The 19808-nt window shown below is 30.6% G+C and overlaps 1 protein-coding gene across 5 annotated transcripts in view; it reads left to right on the top strand.

Annotated features, from left to right (window-relative positions):
* CysRS-m (cysteine--tRNA ligase-like protein, mitochondrial) overlaps positions 1-19808 on the top strand; it is a 185809-nt gene that overhangs the window by 124329 nt on the left and 41672 nt on the right. For 4 of the 5 annotated variants that reach the window (XR_015042169.1, XM_035370666.2, XM_035370667.2 and 1 more), the window contains exons 11-14: positions 5181-5271; positions 6231-6325; positions 19388-19460; positions 19584-19693. Coding sequence is in view for 4 of the 5 variants with exons in the window: in XM_035370666.2 (XP_035226557.2) it covers positions 5181-5271; positions 6231-6325; positions 19388-19460; positions 19584-19693 (369 nt within the window). In the remaining variant the exon portion in view is untranslated. Of the gene's footprint in view, positions 1-5180; positions 5272-6230; positions 6326-19387; positions 19461-19583; positions 19694-19808 lie in introns of those variants that run through there. The other variant, XM_085820653.1, reaches the window with a different exon arrangement.

A 19808-nucleotide genomic window follows, 5' to 3' on the forward strand; every position in this document is an offset into this window, starting at 1 on the left:
GGCTGACATCAGGCTTATATGTATTATTCAATAGGTGTAAAATCGATGATATTTCAATTTAGAATGTTTCAATTTGAGATGGGTTTGAAACAAAAAAATGCACCTTCAGAGTCAAATTATTGGTCTTAGAGATGTATGCTAATAAATGATCGTTTCTTCAATATGGAGGTAATTCACAAAATCAAAATTGAAGGATAATGAGAAAAAATATGCTAACAAAAGTAACGTTGCAACCAATGCCCAATGCTGTCATTATTTATATGAATTAAATATAATTGAACACAAAATTGCATTTCTGAGCATAATCTGCATCGGAAGTATGCTGATTTGGTGATTGACAATGTGGTGCGCAATGGACACATGTTGGAATGCCTGTCTGTAGTGTTGATTAAAGTGAATGTGATTTTTGAGAGTGATCAGTATTCAGTAGTTATGGCTCAAAGGTCAAAATGGGTCAAATAGTGAAGGTCAAAATTAGCAAATAATTGGTAGAATTTGGGAGGTGAAACACAAATGGAGGTCACCCAAGATTTAAATATCCCTCAAAGTGTCATATCAAGAGTTTGAGCCACTTTTTAATCACTGAATCAGTTAATAGGCCACCTAATCAAGAGCATCAACTGCATCACAAAACCATTTTCTGCTGTTGTCAGCACAAAGAAACCACAAAGCAACTAAAAGAGATTTTGTCTTAGACTTTCAGGCAGCCACAGGAACTCTAATTAGTCATTCTGCTGCTGCACAAAGACTTAAAGAGGTTGGACTGTATGTGAGAAAATTAATGGTTTGTGTCCCACTCACTCCATTTTCCAGAAGGGCTCTGTTAAACTGGTGCCGTCGTTATGTTCAATGGAGCCAAGACGACTGGGTCTGAGTATTGTTTACAGATGAATCCAGATGTAGTCTGAACTGTGATTCTAGATGTGTTTTGATCTGGATAGAGAAAGGAACACAAAATTTGCCTTCCCTTGTGCATGATGTATCCCATTTTCACAACCGCAGTTTAATGGTTTGGGGAGGAGTCATGACAAATTACCACTCTGAGCTGCATATCTTTCAAGGAGGTTCTATAACCTCTCGGAGATATGTGGACGAAGTATTCGAACCTCAAGTTATAAACTGAGTTTATCTCTGAAATTATAAGCTAAGACATTGCCTGTGTTCCATAAAAACTGAACAAGATTTGATAAAAACAAACTTAAAGAAACTAGATGCACATGTGATAGACCATGATCCAGATGATCATACATTCCTGTTGAAGTTATTGCAGAAGTGCACAATATGATTACTGCAGGTCCATCGTATACTGCAAGAAATGTTGTCCGCAGTTTGGATGTGCCAAAAATCACAATTCTTAAGCTTCTGTGCTTTGTTCTGCAGATGTTTCCATATGAATTTCAGTGCATCCAGATGTCATAACCTAGAGACAAGCAACAGTGTGTTGACTTTGTGAATTTTTTTCCTTATCAGATGGGATGAAGATAGCAGGTGCCTGCTACAGGTATTTTGGACAGTTGAGGCACATTTCTTAACTGAGGATGTAAACTCCAAGAACTGTTCACTGGATTGATGAGAATCCTCATGATGGGGTACCAGGGGCTGAAGTGGCTGTATGGTACAGTTATGCTCTAGCATATTTGTTCTCAGTCCATACTTCTTTAAAGAGGTCTCTTCCACGTGTATGAAAGCGTGCTCCATCCCAAGTGCTCAGTATTCAACAATACTGCAGAATTACATAATAGAATTGCAGCAGAGAAATGCCATTTTGACATTGTATGGATGTTGCCACTTGTGTCACGTGCTTCCACTTTTTCATGAATGAACCACATGTCTCTGGACATGACTCTTTTATGTGCCACCTCTTTATCGATGATGCCACATGACATTGTATGGATGTTGCCATGTATGTTCAGCAAGTGCTGCTACAGCACTTTGGAGTTAAAAGTCATCTCCCATAACTTTGCAGTTTCGTAGCCATCACAATCTCCTGACCTCACTCAGATGGATTTCTGATTCTGAGGTTATCCAAAATCTAAGGTGTATGCATTAAATCCATGATATTTGTCAGACTTGAAAGATGCCATAAAATGTGAAGTTATGCAGATTTCTTTTGTGGTGTTATCTTTGTCATTGTCCGCAATCTCCTGCCTACTTGTATTTCCAGTAAAAGTTTGTTTCCCTTTCTCTCTCATCTCTACAGAGATCTGAAATTTTTTTAGTGTAACCATGAGAGATCTGTTGTTTTAAATCACCTTACTCCTGAATCATGAATCATGCATTTATAAAATAAATTTAAGTCAGTTTAGAGTTCTTTTGAAATGATGTCATCGCATTGCTAAAACCCTTCTTCAAACTCCCAGTTTTCATCGAAGAACCTCTTGGTTTTCCTAATTCAAGTTCACTAGCTATGCTACCTATAAGGTACATGTAAAAAAAAATATTAATTTCCTGTTTGTAATATGATAGAGCCCCATTTATCTGAACTCAGTGCAGAACACTTGAAGGTTAGGTTCTTTTCATAAAAATAGTTATGATGCATTTTTTGCACTCTTTATTTCCTTTAATAATATTATTTTTGAATGCATCTGAAGCTGAAAGAAAAAAAATTATAAAAAGGGACTATTCGTCTGTAATGACCTAAAAGAATGAGCAGTTTTTTTGGTAGAACTCAGATTGTTATGAGAGAATTCGATAAATGTGCATAATTAAAGGTTATTTCATGGATGACTATTAGTTTTACATGTGAGTGTACTCTAATTTTCCCCCCATTACAAAGATGTAACTTCTTTAAAAATTAAGAAATGAATATAAGTCCATTTAACAAAACTTAGAAATGACCAACTTTAGGGCTCAATAATGCAGTTTTCACAGTTTTGATTAAGAGGAGTTTTACCATCTGAAAAATTTTATTTGGAAAACTGAAATATGTGATTAATTATAATGAATTAGGTTAATTATGTAGTTTGCAAATAAAACCTTCAGTAAAATTATGGCAGGTATGTGATAAAGAATCCATATTAATATTACGGGGAAAAGTGTAAGAATTTTCTTCAATTTATTTTTCCATTGTTTTAAGTATAATTTAAATTAATGTATTCTTTATCAATATTTTAAAATGCAGGGAATAAATGAATTAAAAGATTTTAAATTAATAAATATGGAATTATAATTTAAATATTTTAAAGTAATGAATCTGCTGTGAGTGTTTTTTAAATGTTGCACAATTCTCATTTCTTTTTTAAAGCTGCATGCTACATTTTATCACTAAAGTGATTTATTTGGGAAGGGGATTTTATGAATTATCTATTATAACATTACCATTGAGGCCAGGGTGAGCTTCAAGCTTAAACAATATAGGCAACCATGTAGGATTATCTGAAGAATTTATTTTTGAATTGGGAATATAACTAATTCACATTAATAATTGCAGGATGCTAATCTGCTGTACACATAAAGTGCTGAGCTTCAAGCACAGCAATGTAGGCAGCCATATAGGGCATCTGCAGAATTTATTTTTGAATTGTGAATATATTTAATTCACATTAATAATTGCAGGATTGTAATCTGCTGATCATATAAAGTCCTGAAGCTGGGCATGTCTGAGGCTAAATTTTTCCATATCTCTATTAAGTGCAGTTTTTTTATTTTAAGTTAATGCAGTGATACTTTAATTAATCTATTCCAGATCACTGGAGTTACACCAAATGAAATTTTCCAGTAAGAAAATAATTAATCCGTTCTTATAAAAAAATCATGTTTTTATACCGTTTACTATTAAAATACAAATTTAATGTGAAAATCTATACTGCACATAAATGAAGCACTGCATACTGTACTTTATACACTGTATGTAAATGTTTTTGTGTTATTTAACGTAGTTTTTCAAAATACTGTAACATTTCTGATCTTTGTTCGGTAATCAGTTTCATCCCCTTTGCAGTGTTAGATGACATAATAGTGTTTTTTTCCCACAGTTGTACTAGGTATATGGTAAGCAATATCCAAGTCCCAAATATGCATGCCATTTTCATATTTTTCAGTGATTTCTTTTTTTGCCTTTGTGGTCCACCTTACAATTTTCTCCGTTGTTTGACTCTTCTAATTCATTTTCCTAAAACTCATTGTTAATTAATTTTTAAAAAATTATGCAGAAAAACATAAAATCACTTTGAAATTCATAGCACAAGTTTTTTACTGAATAGTAGCAACAGGCATACTGATGCTCATGGGCAGTTGTAGCATTGGCTTGAAAGATGTAAGCAAGTGTAGTGTGCACTGTTGCGAATCAAGTCGTATAGCAAGCAAATATTTTCATGTTAAAACAGGACATGTACTAAGTTGTACATATTTCATAGGAAATGCATACTGAGGCAGTTTTCTGAAATGCGTGAAATGAAATTACATGTAACTATTTAGAATTACTTTTGCATTTAATAATTGTTGGATTTTTTTAAGAATGTATGTAATATGAATGTGCAGATGGTATTTGAATCAAAATTTTGCTTCAATCTGATTTTTGATTTATTCATAAATCAATCTCATGATGCACTTAGCTTGGAACAAAATTTGTTACAAAAGCTTATTTTTTACTGCAATCTTTTGTTGTAAAACTTTTTTAAGGTGTTTAAAGATATAGTTTATATATATATATATGAATATTTAGCCCTTTGAAGGAAAAAATTGTTGAAAACTTAATTCTGAAATGGAAATGCTAATTTTGATCTAGTAGTTTGCCAATATTTTTATTATATTTACAATTCAATGGATGTATTTTTCACTTAAATATGTGCTGAAAAGTCTCAAAACTGTGTTTAACATTTTTGTCCTAGTTCCAGAATAATTGTATTATTTTTTAATTTAAAAGGAATACAGATATTATGAGTAATAGTTTCTGAATTAAAGGATATTAATGTCTTAACTTGAATTACATTAGTGCAAAAATACTTGTAAATGAAAAAAACTTTTTATTTTCTTATAGCTGTTTCTTTCAGTTGTGGATTTATTTTGCTAAACTAAATCACTTATGTAAATGCTTTCTGTTTTTATCTATTTCTAAGATTTAGAAATATATTTTTTTCACAATTGTATTTTAAAATGATCAAGGAGAAAAAGTTTAGTCGACTAAAATTTGAAATTTTATATCTTTAAAGAGTTATGCATAGACATGTTTATTCTTCTAGAGACTGAGCAGGGAGTTTGTTTACCAAGTGGATGCTGTTGTTGAATTTCGAAATGAAATTCGTCTTCTGGCTCATTCTTACAATAAGAAAGGTATAACATATACAATTTAATAATACATTATATATTACAGTTCATGTAAATAAATGAAAATATAATTATTTTTAAACCAATTTTGATCTCTAATAGTATGATTAATTCTTAAAATTTTATTGTAATCTAAGAAACCTCATGTTTCTTGATTGTTTCACATACTGTTTATATATTGAATGCTGGCTTATTTATGTTAGTAATGTCCTACCTTCTTTAGTCATAATGTGTTTTAATTGAATATTTTTGAATAATTAATAGCCAACCTGATACACATTTTGGAGTAACTGATAGCCAGTTTTGTGAAGCTGTGCAGAAGTTAAAAAAAAGTTACATATGTTTTTGGCATTTCTTGCATTTATTTAAACAGTCATGCATCATATGATTTTGTATATCTTTGAAAAATTTTTAAGCATGTGGTACGTTGAGTTTGATAATGTCACAACATTATCATTTTTTAGTATGAGCAAAATGCGAAAGATAAGAGTGCATCTTGGAATGGGGAAATGAACGTTTCATCAAAAATTAATTTTAGACACATTTAGAAGATATTGTTGAAGCCATTGTATTACACTTTCCTAAAAGTTTACTATTCCAGTTTTAAAATATTGAAGAGAAAAAGCATCTAGAGTTTCAAGGCAAAATGTAAAAAAGTATATATAAAATAAAATATAAAAATCACATAAATTAATATCAGAAACTACTATAAAATATAGGCAATTTAAAAGCAATGCAAAACATACTGTAGAAGGTATTTAATTTAGAGGAAAAGGTATTAGGTCATTCAGAAGATAAATATTTTGTTACTTTTTATTATATATTTTAAAGCTTTGGGCAATAGATAATTATGTAACATTTTTTTTAAACAAAATGCAGAGTGTTCCTCACCCCAAATATTTTGTATGTTGTAGTTAGTATAAGCTAGTAAAATCACAAGAATGTTTGCATATTTTATTTTGTAGGTGGAACTGTGGTTGACAAAAAAGCATTTCAAATATCTATAGATTCTGCTTATGAATGCTTCAAGCAAAAACTCAACCTGATTGAAAAACGTGAGGTAAAGAGAAAGGCTTTTGTAAAAAGTTATTTTGTGCAGAATAAATGTTATTGTTTCACAGGTAAATGCTGGGAAAACAGAAGTCATGGAAATTGCAATGACAGTAGAAGTAATATGTTGTGTACCTAATACAGTCAAAAGTCGTTAATTTGGACACCCATAATCCGAACCTCAAAGCTAAAATCTTTCTGCGCATGCGCGCGTTGACGCGTGCGCGCAAGACCTTTACGACTGCGCATATGCGTCTGCGCAAGCGCAGAATACGTTTTCGCATGCACATTTAATGTATAACGGACGGTATAAGCTAAAATTATCTAATTATCTATTTCAGTTAATGTTGATGATTGCGTTGTTCCTTAATCTTCGAATTGGATCCGGCTTATTATTTTTTGCAGACTGTAAGAGCAATTTTATAAAAATCTTGAACTTTCGATTATGTAAAATAGAATTTCCGATGCTGGAGCTCCCAAAGGATCTACAAAACGAAAGTATGTTTCGATGTCCATCAAACAAAAAGTGGAATTGCTACAAAAAAAGGATAAAGGCATATCCTTTGTTTATCTAACCGTTCCGAAATCTGTTTATTAATTTCACGCTGCTTTGCACGGGGGGGGGGGGACGTCGTGGCGCGTAATGAACTGGAAGTTGATCTGTCAGCACTATCGTTATCTTCAGGGCAGATGTTTTTATTTTATTCGGCTTATAATTCCTTACTAAATGTAGTATTTCATCTCGATGTACTCCGTCTTTGATATGATTTAAATCAAATTCCTCATCATTATAAATATCACGAATATAAATCAAATAGTTTTCTGGTTGCAATTTCCTAATTTCGGGCATTGAAGAATAATGTTTAATAAAGTAAACAAATAAATATTAAGCTTCTTTTTTTGTAAATTTTGATACCCTTTAGATCATAATTGCTCATTATTTTATAAATTACAGTTTCATATTTTTAATTTTATAATTTCTGCATGCCATGTTACCAGATTTAAACTGATGATCTATAATCCGGAAAAATCGATAATCCGGAATCGCCGAAGTCCCGCCGAGTCCGGTTTAAAGACTTTTGACTGTAATATCTTGGATATGAATTGTGGCTAGTTTTGTAGTAACTTACAAAGCAAACAGCATTCAGTTCATGTTTTTCCTTCAGTGTGGCTGCATGTCCCGAATTTTCTTCCATGTTAACTTTAACTCTTTGCGATCATATTGAGGTTATACATAGGTATCATGTTGGTTGGAATTAATTTTCTTTGAGTGAACAGCATTACATTGTATGCAAGATTAAAAAAGAAAAACAAAATTTATTAGCCCAAACGGGCCTAGAAGGGCTATTAATTTCGTTTTGGCATTTTTTGTTGGTTCACTATAAAAGGTCTGAATTACTTTCTGAATTTTGCTTCCAAATATTAGAGCCCTGCATTATATTTAAAGAAATTAAATAATGAAGAATCCGCAGGAATGTATGTATGTTACTCGCATTTTGAAAAAACAGCAGTGCCTTGAGACATCAAATTTTGAATAACATAGTCCTCCACTAGAATATGAGCATCTGTAGCCCAAATTTAAAATTTGTTTTATTATCTACTTCATATTTTGTAAAACTTTAACAAGTTTTTTATTAACAAACTCACTGATTTCAAAGTGTTCCATTATCATTAACATTGTGTGCATCTTCAAGCATGGATATTTTATGCGCGAGGTTTCTTTAAATTTTTTATGTTGGTAGCATAGCAATGTATGTATTATGTTGGTAGCATAGCAACACAAAAACGTTACAGTGTCTGATGGTATTTTGTGTGGAATGTCAGTATCACTTTTCAAGTTCTGTTTCGTATCCCCATGAACGCCCCTTTAAGCGCAATGTGAAATCTGAAAGCCTTTAGATTTTTTTAAATTTTATTTTATTAATTCTTATTTTTAACTTTAATTGCATCTAACACAATAATGTGATTTAATTTTGTGTAAAAACTATATTTTATAGTTTTCTATCATGTGGTTAATTAGTTTGGTAACTCTTTTTGGTATTTTAGAGTATTATTTAAAAAATATTTTAAGAAGCAAAATTGTGTAATTACACTTAACCACAATTAGGAAAATATATTGAATTCTACATATCTCTGAAGCTTGTTGACTTAATGTATTATAAGATAATTAATTATTAATGTAATTATAAGATTATTAATGTATTATAAGACTTAATGTATTATATGTGGTTCTTTGCTGTGGTGGCTGAGAACAGACGTGCTGGAACGATGGGGGAACCAAAAAACTTTGGTGGCTGAGAATAGGTATATGACTGCAAAGGTTTAAATTTGGCATATAATCAGTGATAGATATTCAATTTCAAATACAAAGATGGAGTTCTGTTTCTCTAGATTTGTGGATGAAAAGTTTATAATTAAATATTGTACTGAGGGCATTTCCACTTAGAAACTGCTGCAAATATTTATGTGCATCTGACATATAGTGCTCTCAAATAATGTGGCTGGTTGTCAGCAACAGAGGAGTTACATTATGCATAATCATTGAAAATTTTTGTATGAACTAACAAACAAAAAAAAAAAAAAAAAAAAAAGAGGTTTCTAAAAGAATTATCTACAACCACTACCTTTAACCAAATTTAAGAGTTGAAATCCTATAGTGTCTCATTTATTGAGATGTGGGCATGGTGGTTTGTAACTAAATTGTGTCCAAAATTATCAGAATTGTTAGATAAAACAGTACAGTCTAATAGCATGATGAATGAAGACTCTGATTGTGGTGTGCTGCCAGGCATATTATGTGCGTGGAGTATACTCGCAAAGCCATAGACTCCTTCTGTTTGTTAGGTACTTTTCAGCCTGGAAGTAGATATTATGAGATATGGCTATGTTTATTTCATATTAGAATTCAATCAGTACAGGTGCACATCATTATTGTTTGCATTAGGCTATAGCTATTTCATCCATTTAAAGCAACTCCTGGCAGGTACAAGCATTTGTGCACATTACTTGAATCTCTTCATGACTGTGAAGCTTCATGATGATGGAAGAGTATTTTAACAAGATTTTAACGTAATGCATTTCTTGTCTTTGATTGTTAGAAGTTGATCAAAGACACTTTCATATTGGTTTTAACACCATTACTTGGTTCTAATCTTCTGAAATATCCCTTGAAGCATTTATGAGACACCATAAGTATATTTATATCTGTGATCAATAAATCTGTCCATGCAGTGTAACGCAACTAAGTTACTTATTGCAGAATGACAAATAGGTTGGCTATGTGAGATCTTTGTAGATTTCCTTTTGTATAGCATGAAATAAACCAATTTTTCTTAGAAGGCCATTTATTAAGACAAATTTTGGAAGATAGATATCTTCATTGGCTTTGTTAACCAGTCAACCAACCATGTCTTGACATTTAGTCACCGATAGATTGTGAGGGATCACGTCATAAGGCACGTGTGATATTTTGGCATATCAGATGGATTGTTCATTTTGCATACTGTTTAATCAAAAAGGTAACATGGATATAAGTCAGTTTCCCACAGAAAGTAACCCCTGAAGGCATACCTCATCTTATGTAGATAGCCCTTGTATCTTTTGTACTTCGTAACAATCAGATGGATGAACTTTTGTTGTCTCATAAGGACAGAAAAATTTGGGATGAAGTTTTAGTCCAGGTTGAATTGGCATTTTTTTTTTTTTTCGAGTTTGTATTTGGAGGCAGGTTTGCTACTTTTTTTATACTGTCATATATTTTTTTTTCTGTAAACAATGTGTGTTCCACTTAGCTTGAATATGTAATGCATCACTTTCATCATCTGGCTGTGTCTTTAATTTCATTTTCTATGAAGTCCTTTTAAATTCTATATACATCCAGGCCCTTTTCTTGCATTTCTTTAGGCATAAAGCAGCTAAAGAATATGAAACAGAATTTTTTCCCCAGATATTTTAGCATTCTTTGTTGCCTCTAAAGCTTCAAGTGCATCTTTTTCCTGTATGTAGCTTACGATTGCATTTCAATATATAGGTGATAAATCCAAAGTTGTCTGAGATGCTTTTGGAAAAAGTTCAACAATTTGAGAAATTTTAGTATCTGCTAGAATGTCAGAGAAAAGTTATTTTCTTGGGTTATATCCCTTTTCTTCCATCTCCTTTGCATCTTTTTTCGGCATAGCAACATCTAAAATATCAGAATGCAAACCTTTGGATTTCTATTGTAGTGTTGATTGCTTCTGTAGTGATATGACTAGGTAAATATTCGGGATAGAGGGTTCTAGTATCTGTTACTTTATCATCGAGAGTCTTCTGTGAAAAAAGAAGTTTTTCAGTTTTCACAGATTTTTCCACCTTCAGAGTTTTGTCTGGTTTCTTTTCTTTGGCAGTTTCTGCACTTTTAGCAGGTGTTTTCTCTTTTGCTTGTTCAGCATATTATTGTTCAAACTGGTTTGGTGTATTTTTTACAGCTTCTTCAGTATTCTTCACACTTTGTTCATCATCATCATGAACTTCATGACTTTCATCGTCATCATCATTATTATCATCAGCAGCATTTTCATAAACATCTTTATCAGCATTATCAACATAATCTTCATTAGCTTCATGATTGCCATCATCATCGGTAGCATCATTAGTTATTTGATTGTCGTCAACATCAACATCATAATCATGAGCTTCATGATTGCCATCATCATCATGTTTGTCATTGCCATCATCCAAATCCAATTTCAAATTGTCATCAGTATCATCATCTTTATCTTTAACTCTTTTCTTCAACTGATTTTCATTTTCTTTTATTCCCTTAAAATCTTTCATAGCAGTGTTAACTTTGTGTGATTTGTAACGAGTAAGGATATGTTGAACTTCACGCGAATGTCAGAGTTCGTGATGTGTGTAAGCTCAAATGGAAATTGTTGATCATCAATACTGTTAATTTAGAAGTCAAACAACAAAACAAATCAGCGTTATATTTTCAAATTTTCACAGGACTAGTTTCGATGTTTTTACCAAACCAACATCCTCAGCTGCAAAAGTGCAAATGAACGAGCTAAGATAAGGCAAGAAAACCTGGACAGGAGATAAGCTACTGGCGCCATCTGTTGATGAAATCAGAATTAAAACATAATTTCTTTAAAGGCTGAAGGCAAAGATGAATATGAATTAGGGTCATTAACTAGAACAGAAAGATTTTTTTGAATGTGAAATGCCTCTAGAAAATCCAATTCACGAATGGAAGACAGGGTTCATATGGCCCTTAAGAGCCCTTAAAAGTCCTTAAGTTTTTTGGAATCGATTTTTGATCTTTAAAAGTCCTTAATTTCGGCCAAAATCGGCAGAAGGTCCTTAATTTTAATCATCTGAAATCTCTGTCTGTTTTTACGACTGCCATTCTGAGTGTGAATTAGCATTTTGGAGGAATATTTTTGGCAATTCGCTGTAGGTGAATGCGTTCATGGGTTATAATTTGTTCCTATTTCTAATATAAATGGTGGGATAGAGTTTCTGAGCAAGAAGTGAAACACAAGCATTTCGAAATTATTTCATTTTTTCTAGTGAAGAGCTCTTAAACAACTTTTCGCTTTGGGGGATGTGAATTCTTTTATTAAATTGCTCTAAATTTGGCAACTTATCAACATTTTGGCGAATTTAAGATCAGTTTCTGTAGAAAATTTTTAATTCCGAGATCTGAGAATTTTTCAACGATTTTTTTAGAACATTGTAACATTGATAAATTTCATTAAAATAATGGTAATATATTGTAATTATATTTAAGAAATAATATTTAAATAAAGCATTTTTATTTTTCACTATCATATTATAAAGTTCCGTTTTGGCCACTTATTAATACAATATAATATAATTATTAATACAAAATAAGCAAGATATGATGTTATAAAGCATAATTTACAGAACAGTTCTTAGCAAAATAGCTATGTAATTAACTAAAAATGTCTTTTTAGTTTTTTCATGGTAAGAGTTTGTCTCAAAATATTCAGAATTCTCAGAATATGTGTCAGTTTTCTCTGTAAAATTAATTTTACACTTTCTTAACATTTTTATCTTCCCTTTATTTTCTCTACTTTTCACTAGACACAAACATGGAAAATATCAAAAATGCTTCTAATCTTATCATATGGACAGGCATTATAGAAAATAATTTTTTTATTAATAAAGAAATTGAAAACTGACAATTTAAACACTTCATCTAATATGTCTTAATGCATAATACACAGGGATGGCGCTAGGCATTTTCCCACCTGATGCAATCTCTGTGGATTCTAAATTCTGCTGCTTGATGCTTTTCTAAATTCTGCTTCCAATGCCTGTTCTAAATTCTAAAAGTTTTTGACATTTCTAGATTTTGTTTTTGGTGTGTCACTAAATTCTAAAAATTCTGCCACACCAGCTCTGTAACTGAACCTCACCATACATATTTTATATTTCTTCTGAATGTTCATATTACTATAGAAATAAAATTAGCAGCTTTCTCTACACATTCTAAATACATTTAATGTTTTTAGAATAACAGAAATCTTTAAGTAAATCCAAAAATTCTAATATGAAAAGGAAATGTGGAAGAAAGAAACTGAATACATTAAGAGAAAGGGAAATTGTTTTTCAAAGATATGTACAGATATTATTATGTAAATTACCCAGTTGTTTACAATTTCACCCTTTGCTATAATTTCCCATTTCTATTTTCTCACCAGATTGCAAGTCACTTAGACAATTTTTAAACTGAGGTTTTTGGAGTATGAGACAAGAGTATGTTTCTAACCTCCACTTTCTCCCTGCATTAGTTCCTGCTAGTTCTGATAATTTGTAATTATTCGTCTTTACATTACCGCTGCTGACATTTGAATTTGTTGTGATGATAGAGCTACTGGGCCCACTTAAAATGAAATTAAATTGTATAGTCTTTAATCACTAGGTCATATTTTTAGTTTGAATTTAATTATTTTTGTTTAATTTCATCACCACAAGCTGTAATTGATTTTGTTAGCATAAGAATATGCCTTTGTGTTCTAAGTTCTTTTTAAATAAGAAGCTTATTTAAACCTTTTTCTGACTGAATGTAGTTACTTTCAGACATAGCAATAATTTGCTTCACATCTGTCTGGAGGGTTTTGGACTATTTAACTTTTACCAGATCAAGTAAACCCTCATAGGTACATTTTGGAGAGGTTGACAGGTTAGGAGATAAAACACGCAGAAACTAGTAAGAACATTGTCTTGCGTATTGAGACAAAGTTCGAACTGTTAGAAAAGTTGCTTAAAGAGAAGGAAATTGATATAAATTAGCCAAAATGTCTGGGAGGGCTTTAAATTAAAAAGACACATAAATATTTTGTTGAGTGTTGTTGCTTACAGAACATAAATATTTTGTAACTTTTAATGTGTAATTATTCTAATATCGTTTAAGAATCTATGTCATAAATTACATGTATTTTAAACTGTGGAATTTTATTAGATTGTGATTTTAATAGGGCTTTTTTAAAAATTATTGTTAAAAAATAAATAAAATTTAATAGTGCCCATATAAATGCATAATGACTAAGGTTATCTAATTTAATTACTTATAACTAACTGGTTACCATTAAAAATTGCCTCTGCATTTTAAAGCGAGTTATTGACTTTTATTAACCTTTATCGTGGTCACTAAGATAAAACACAAAAATGTAAAAATTCATATAAAACCTTTTCTTTGCATCTAGTGAGACTTAAAATAATGCAAAACAACTTATCTATCACCTCTGGTGCTTTAGTGGATAATTAGGACCTTAAAGTATGTTAACTAAGCCCTCAAACTCTACAAAAAGCTATGACAGTATCTGCATCAGACAGAGCCCAGCTAACTTTCAAAACTTGCGAACAGTGCTTATATCAGGTCTTTCAGGTTGTTCTGATCAGCAGGTCTCTCTCTAGGGAAGCAGGGGTGGCGACAACAGCCAATCTTTTGTTTTGAATCATGCTGATTGTGATTTTACTTCCCATTTTAATCTATGGCGCTTGACTTAAAATCTACTTACTATTTACTAAACCCATAGCCTGAGCAAGTATGTGACAAAATGAGACATTAAAAAAAAATCAACATAAAACTAACTGTTAGTAAAACCTAAATAAAATGTCACTTATCTTCTTTCAAATATGTCCAGTTATTATGAGTGTAAAATATTTAATGCTACTTGATAAATTTCATAAAGCTGATTTTATTGTCAAACTTATTAATAATTATGTTTAATAGTAACGCATCCTACTTATGGATCCAATTTATTTTTAGGATGGTATTACAAAAGTGAACTTCAGCATAACTAATATTTTTAATTGAATTTATTCAGTTCCCATTTTCTTATAGGTCCTTAATTTTTTTCATTAATGGTCCTTAAAAGTCCTTAATTTTTGTGTGCAGAAATGTGTACAAACCCTGGAAGATGTTTTTTGAATATTTTGGCAGCAGAAAAGTGTGATTTTCGGACCAACAATGTTAAACAACAGAAGACTTCTGTGTTCCCTTTTTTCTAACATATGCCTCATGTTCATAACACGAAATTTTAAGGCTCTCTTAGTTTGGCCAATGTAAATTAAACCACACTGGCAAGGAATCCTGTAAATACCCCATGAATTCATATCCGGAATGGGGTACTTGAGTATGGAACTCGGAATTTTATTGATGGGAGAATAAACGACTCGAAAGTTAAATTTCTACAAAATACGTGCAACTTTATAGCTAATTGATGGAAAGAAGCTTTAATTTACATTGGCCAAACTAATCGCACTTCAAATCATGTCATCCGACTAAACAAAAGTTAGCTTCATTTTATTCCTATGTTTTCCGTGCTCTTCAAGTTTGCTCCTCCAAACTATCCCTTGATGAAGAACTAAATTATTTAAAAGCAATAGCTATTGACAGGGGCTTTTCACCCAACATTATTAATCAAGCAGTTAAAAAATTCTCATCTCTACACACCAAAAGACACACCCTTGTTTTAGGAGATTATAAAAATTCTGTTGTTATTCCCTTCTTTAACATTGGGAAGAGAATTAGAAAATTTCTTTTGAGTAGTTTGCTTCAAATGTTTTGAACTGTTAAAAAGTTTTTCGTAAATCTTCAGTTTTTCTTTAAATTCAGGAATGGATTTACAGCTGTATAAAATTATTTTGTTTGATGAATCAGGAATACCATTTATAACATACTCAATCAGAGAAGAATCATCCATACAACCTTTATGCATGAGATCTGTCATGGCTAAAAAATATTTTTGTAAGGTTTCAAATGGTTTCATATGACAAGATTCTATTATTTGATGTAATTGAAGGCTATTAATTTTTTCTGAAAATTCATCTAACAAATGGTGTTTTAATTGTTCCCAATTAGTAAATCCATGAATTCATCTTATTAAAGCTGGACTTGTAAGGCATTTTTAAAACAAAAATTACTTGGTGAAGATTCACTATCTGATAGAGATTAAAAATATCTTCTATATCAGAAATAAAAGTTTCAATGCTGTAATTATCGCAACAGGAAAATGGTTTAATCAAACCAAAAATATCTTTCAAACCAAAATATTGAAAAGAAACACTTTGAGCATGTGGATTAGCTGGAAGTAATGAATTTCGAGGTGTGCTTTCGAGACAGATTTTTGGTTCCATAAAAACTTTCGAGACAGATTTTTGGTTTACATAAAGATTCATCTGGTGTGTGATTAATATTCACTTTGGCTACACTATTCATTGAGGGTGAACTTTGCACCAAAATTCGTCATCAATTTCACTAAGGTCAAGCAGATCTCATTTTAATTATGAAATGTCAGCAAGATTTGTAAAGATTGTATTAGCACACTTTTCAATATCAGTAGAAAATTCTAAATATAGTAATTTACATATAGCAATTAAATCCATGAGTGAAAATTATTTTATTATTTTTTGCTTCATATCGTCAAAGTTTTAAATGGTTTGGGAAAGCTTGAAAATTTACATAATCGAGTACAATTTTGTCTATCATCTTCTGTGCCAAAAATGAAATGATGTAAGAGCTTAATATGCTGTGTACTGGCGATTTTTAATGCCGTGCAATGTTGGGATAATCATTAAGGGTAGCCATTATTTATCAGTTTCGATTTTACCAAATATCAGTTTCGCAAAATATTTATCAGTTTCAAGAAATTAGCACACTAATATTCTTAAATGTATTAGACAAATATTATTATGTTACACAATATTCTGAAATATGTTCCTAATGTTTCTTATTCTTCACAATATTCTTAATTCTTTTTAGTATATTACACAAATATTCTTAAAGGAATGTTAATAACAATGATATTAAAACACTAAAAAATTACAGTTAGAATTTTGAGCATACAAATTCAAACAAATTGTAAACTATATTGTAAGAATAGAAAATGAAAGAATTTAAATGATATTGCAAATTAATTCACAGCAATAATTAATCTTTTATATTTGCAATTAAAATTTCATAATTAAATTTTAACTTTAAATTAGCTTTATACAAATAGAGAATATTTGTTAAATTCAAAGTTCATTCCTTGCAGCAATGGCACAAGAGAATTATTCAAATTTTATTTTAACTTTACTATATTTTTGTGAAACAATTTTGTTTGTACTTAGCAGCTTTTAACACTAATTACCTTATTTGATTTCACTTTTTTCAAAACGTAACTACATTTTCAAATTCTAATAGTTTGGTTTTCTTTATTTAATTTAATTTCTTTAGTTTACTGGTTTAATAATTTTATACACTTAATTCTATTTTTAAAAAACTTTATTAAAAAAATTTAACTTGCAGTATCTTTTTTAATAATAATAGTTCATTTTAAATTTTAAAATTTTAGTGATTTAAATTAGCAATACCATTTAGATTCCCAGTTTTTTTTAATTTTCCTGTCCAAAAATTGAGTTAAGAATTTTTACTTTAAAAATTCACTGTATTGTAGGTTAGCTCCCTCTTTACTTTTATAATAGCTCGTCTCAATCACATAAATTTCCGTATTTACATATCCTCTTAGAATTTAAATGATATTGTAAATTAGTTCACAGAAAAGTTTAATCTTTTATATTTGCAATTAAAATTTAAATTTAAATTAGCTTTATATGAATGGAGAATATGTGTTAAATTTCACTTCAAGATATTACTTCAAAATCAATAACTTCAAATACGTTTTAACTTCAAATAATTCCAAATAGCATTTTATAATGCTTTCAAAATGTAGGCATCGAAAGAAATAAGCAAATATATGCATCAAATTTGAAAACGAATGTGTTAAAGAATGAAAGAATTTATGAGAGGATCGACAATTCTTCAAGATAATACTTCAAACTAATTCTTCAAAATAATATTCAATAATTCAAAATAAAAATAATATAAGAATTCTTCAAAATAATCATCTTCAAAACAATACTCTTCAATTCATTTTCATCAAAATTAAATTCCTTTCGTTTATTAAACTAAATTTCATCACAGAGGCTTCATCAAATATTCATAATAACGTTATCAAAGAGCAGTGTTTGGTTAAAGACATTTAACGTCATCAAATTTATTTGGTTACTTCATTTATTTATTGCTTCAGCATTTATTATTTCATCCAAGAGGCACATTAAATAAAATTATCCGTACTTGCATGTTTGACACAGCACGGAATGGGAATTCATCATGGCATTCCATGAGAAACATACAAAAAAAAAAAAAAAAAGAGAAAAGATTTTGTATTCAAAATGGCAGGCCTCTAGGGGAATTTAGTAAAGAATTTCACAGAGTTCAAAGGGGTCGAGCCTCCATGTGAGCTGTCATTTTACTCTGTCCCAATGATGACACTGGCAATAAGATTTAGTGTTTTAAAGATAGAACATAGAAAAATGAAAAAATGAGTCCATAGCATCACACAAGTGGGGCCACATCACATAAAAAAAGGTTTAGAGTGTCTGGTTCCTCAAAACTACGTCGTAAATTTCACGCCATTGCTCGTCTCCGTCTCAATTGGTGGAATCCTTTCACGCAAAGAAGAAAGAGTTCATTCATGCAGCTTGAAGAAGAAGAAGTCGGCCCACTTGCTTATGGCCATATTGCCACTTTTGGATGTCAAAAGGAAATTCTAGCCCATATATATATATATATTTACTGTAGCAATTCTGAATTTCAGATATTTCCAGGCTTTAAATCATCAGTTTAAATAAGATAATATGTAGAAATTATGAAATTAAATAGTTGTATATGAAATGATGAAGCATTTATAAACTTAAAGGAATCCAAATTTGGTAGGGAAGGGACGCTCAGTATTTTTTTCCCCTAGTTTTGTGGAGTCATTAGGTTATTTTTGAAGCAAGAAACATGAAAAATGAGGAATGATCCCACCGGGACTCAAACCTAGACCACTTGAATAAGCGCCAAGTGTGTGCTACCATCACACCACGAAAACATGCAGAAAGGAAGGAGAAAATACTTTTATAGTTTTATTAAACATTTCTTCAATGTTAAGTTTTTTAAGCTGTTTTATTTTTTTGTGCTAATACTTTTATATTAATTTTATAAATTGATAGTTTCTTGTTCAGTTACAAAGATCCATTTTTCAAGTTCTGTAATTGTTACGTTGAGAATTCTGAACTGTCATTCGAAATCTTTTCATTCTGAACAATTTCCTTGTCATTTTCTTCAGTATTGGTAGCGATGTTTTCTGGATTTAAAATCATACTGTTGATTTTGTCATTTATTAGTTGACTGATGATTGGGAAATTGTCATCACACTAGAAAACTTCTGTCATAGCGTCTGTTTTTATTATCACTTCTCCACAAATTTCATCGATTGGAAAATTTTTATTTTTGCTTATGCTAACTAAAAACCTTCAAATTTGTGGCTGTCACTATCATCATCATCACTGCAAAATATGATATCTTGGCCACAAATTGAAGGTGAAAGAATTTCATTTTTAATGTTAAATTGAGTTTGTAGCAAAAAAGTATATATAGTAAATAGTTTGATTTATGTATATCTTTGATAAGTCCACTGAACAATGTTTTTCAGATCATGTTACTTGGTTAAAATTTTCTTTTTTTTAACAGGTGCAGTCTTTGAATATCTCACCTATTGTTGAAGTCTGTGATAACTTTTATCAACAAGTTTCTGACTTTTGGAGTATGTTGTACAAAACTTTGTTAATTTCATTTCCATATACTTTGTATATATGTATGATTCCTTCTGTATATCTGAATTTTATTTGCTTTGTATATTATATGCTCCAATTTTTAATCTTAACAGAAGAAAACATGGTGGAAGCTTTAAACTGTAGTAACAGAAAATTATCTTCATTATTTTGCTTTTGTGATGAATTTCGTTCATCTCTTGAAAAATTTGGGATTGGAATAAAGGTATGTTTTATTATTATTATATAATTGATTTGGTAATTAGATGGATATTTTTTTAAGTAATGCAGCAACTGATTAGAAAATTATGTTAAAAAGAAGCATCACTTTTTGTTAGAAG

Source organism: Stegodyphus dumicola, chromosome 7, assembly GCF_044657685.1.
Source record: "Stegodyphus dumicola isolate Sdum_Otavi_A_Nest chromosome 7, ASM4465768v1".
In the NCBI taxonomy this organism is placed as follows: Eukaryota; Metazoa; Arthropoda; class Arachnida; order Araneae; family Eresidae; genus Stegodyphus; species Stegodyphus dumicola.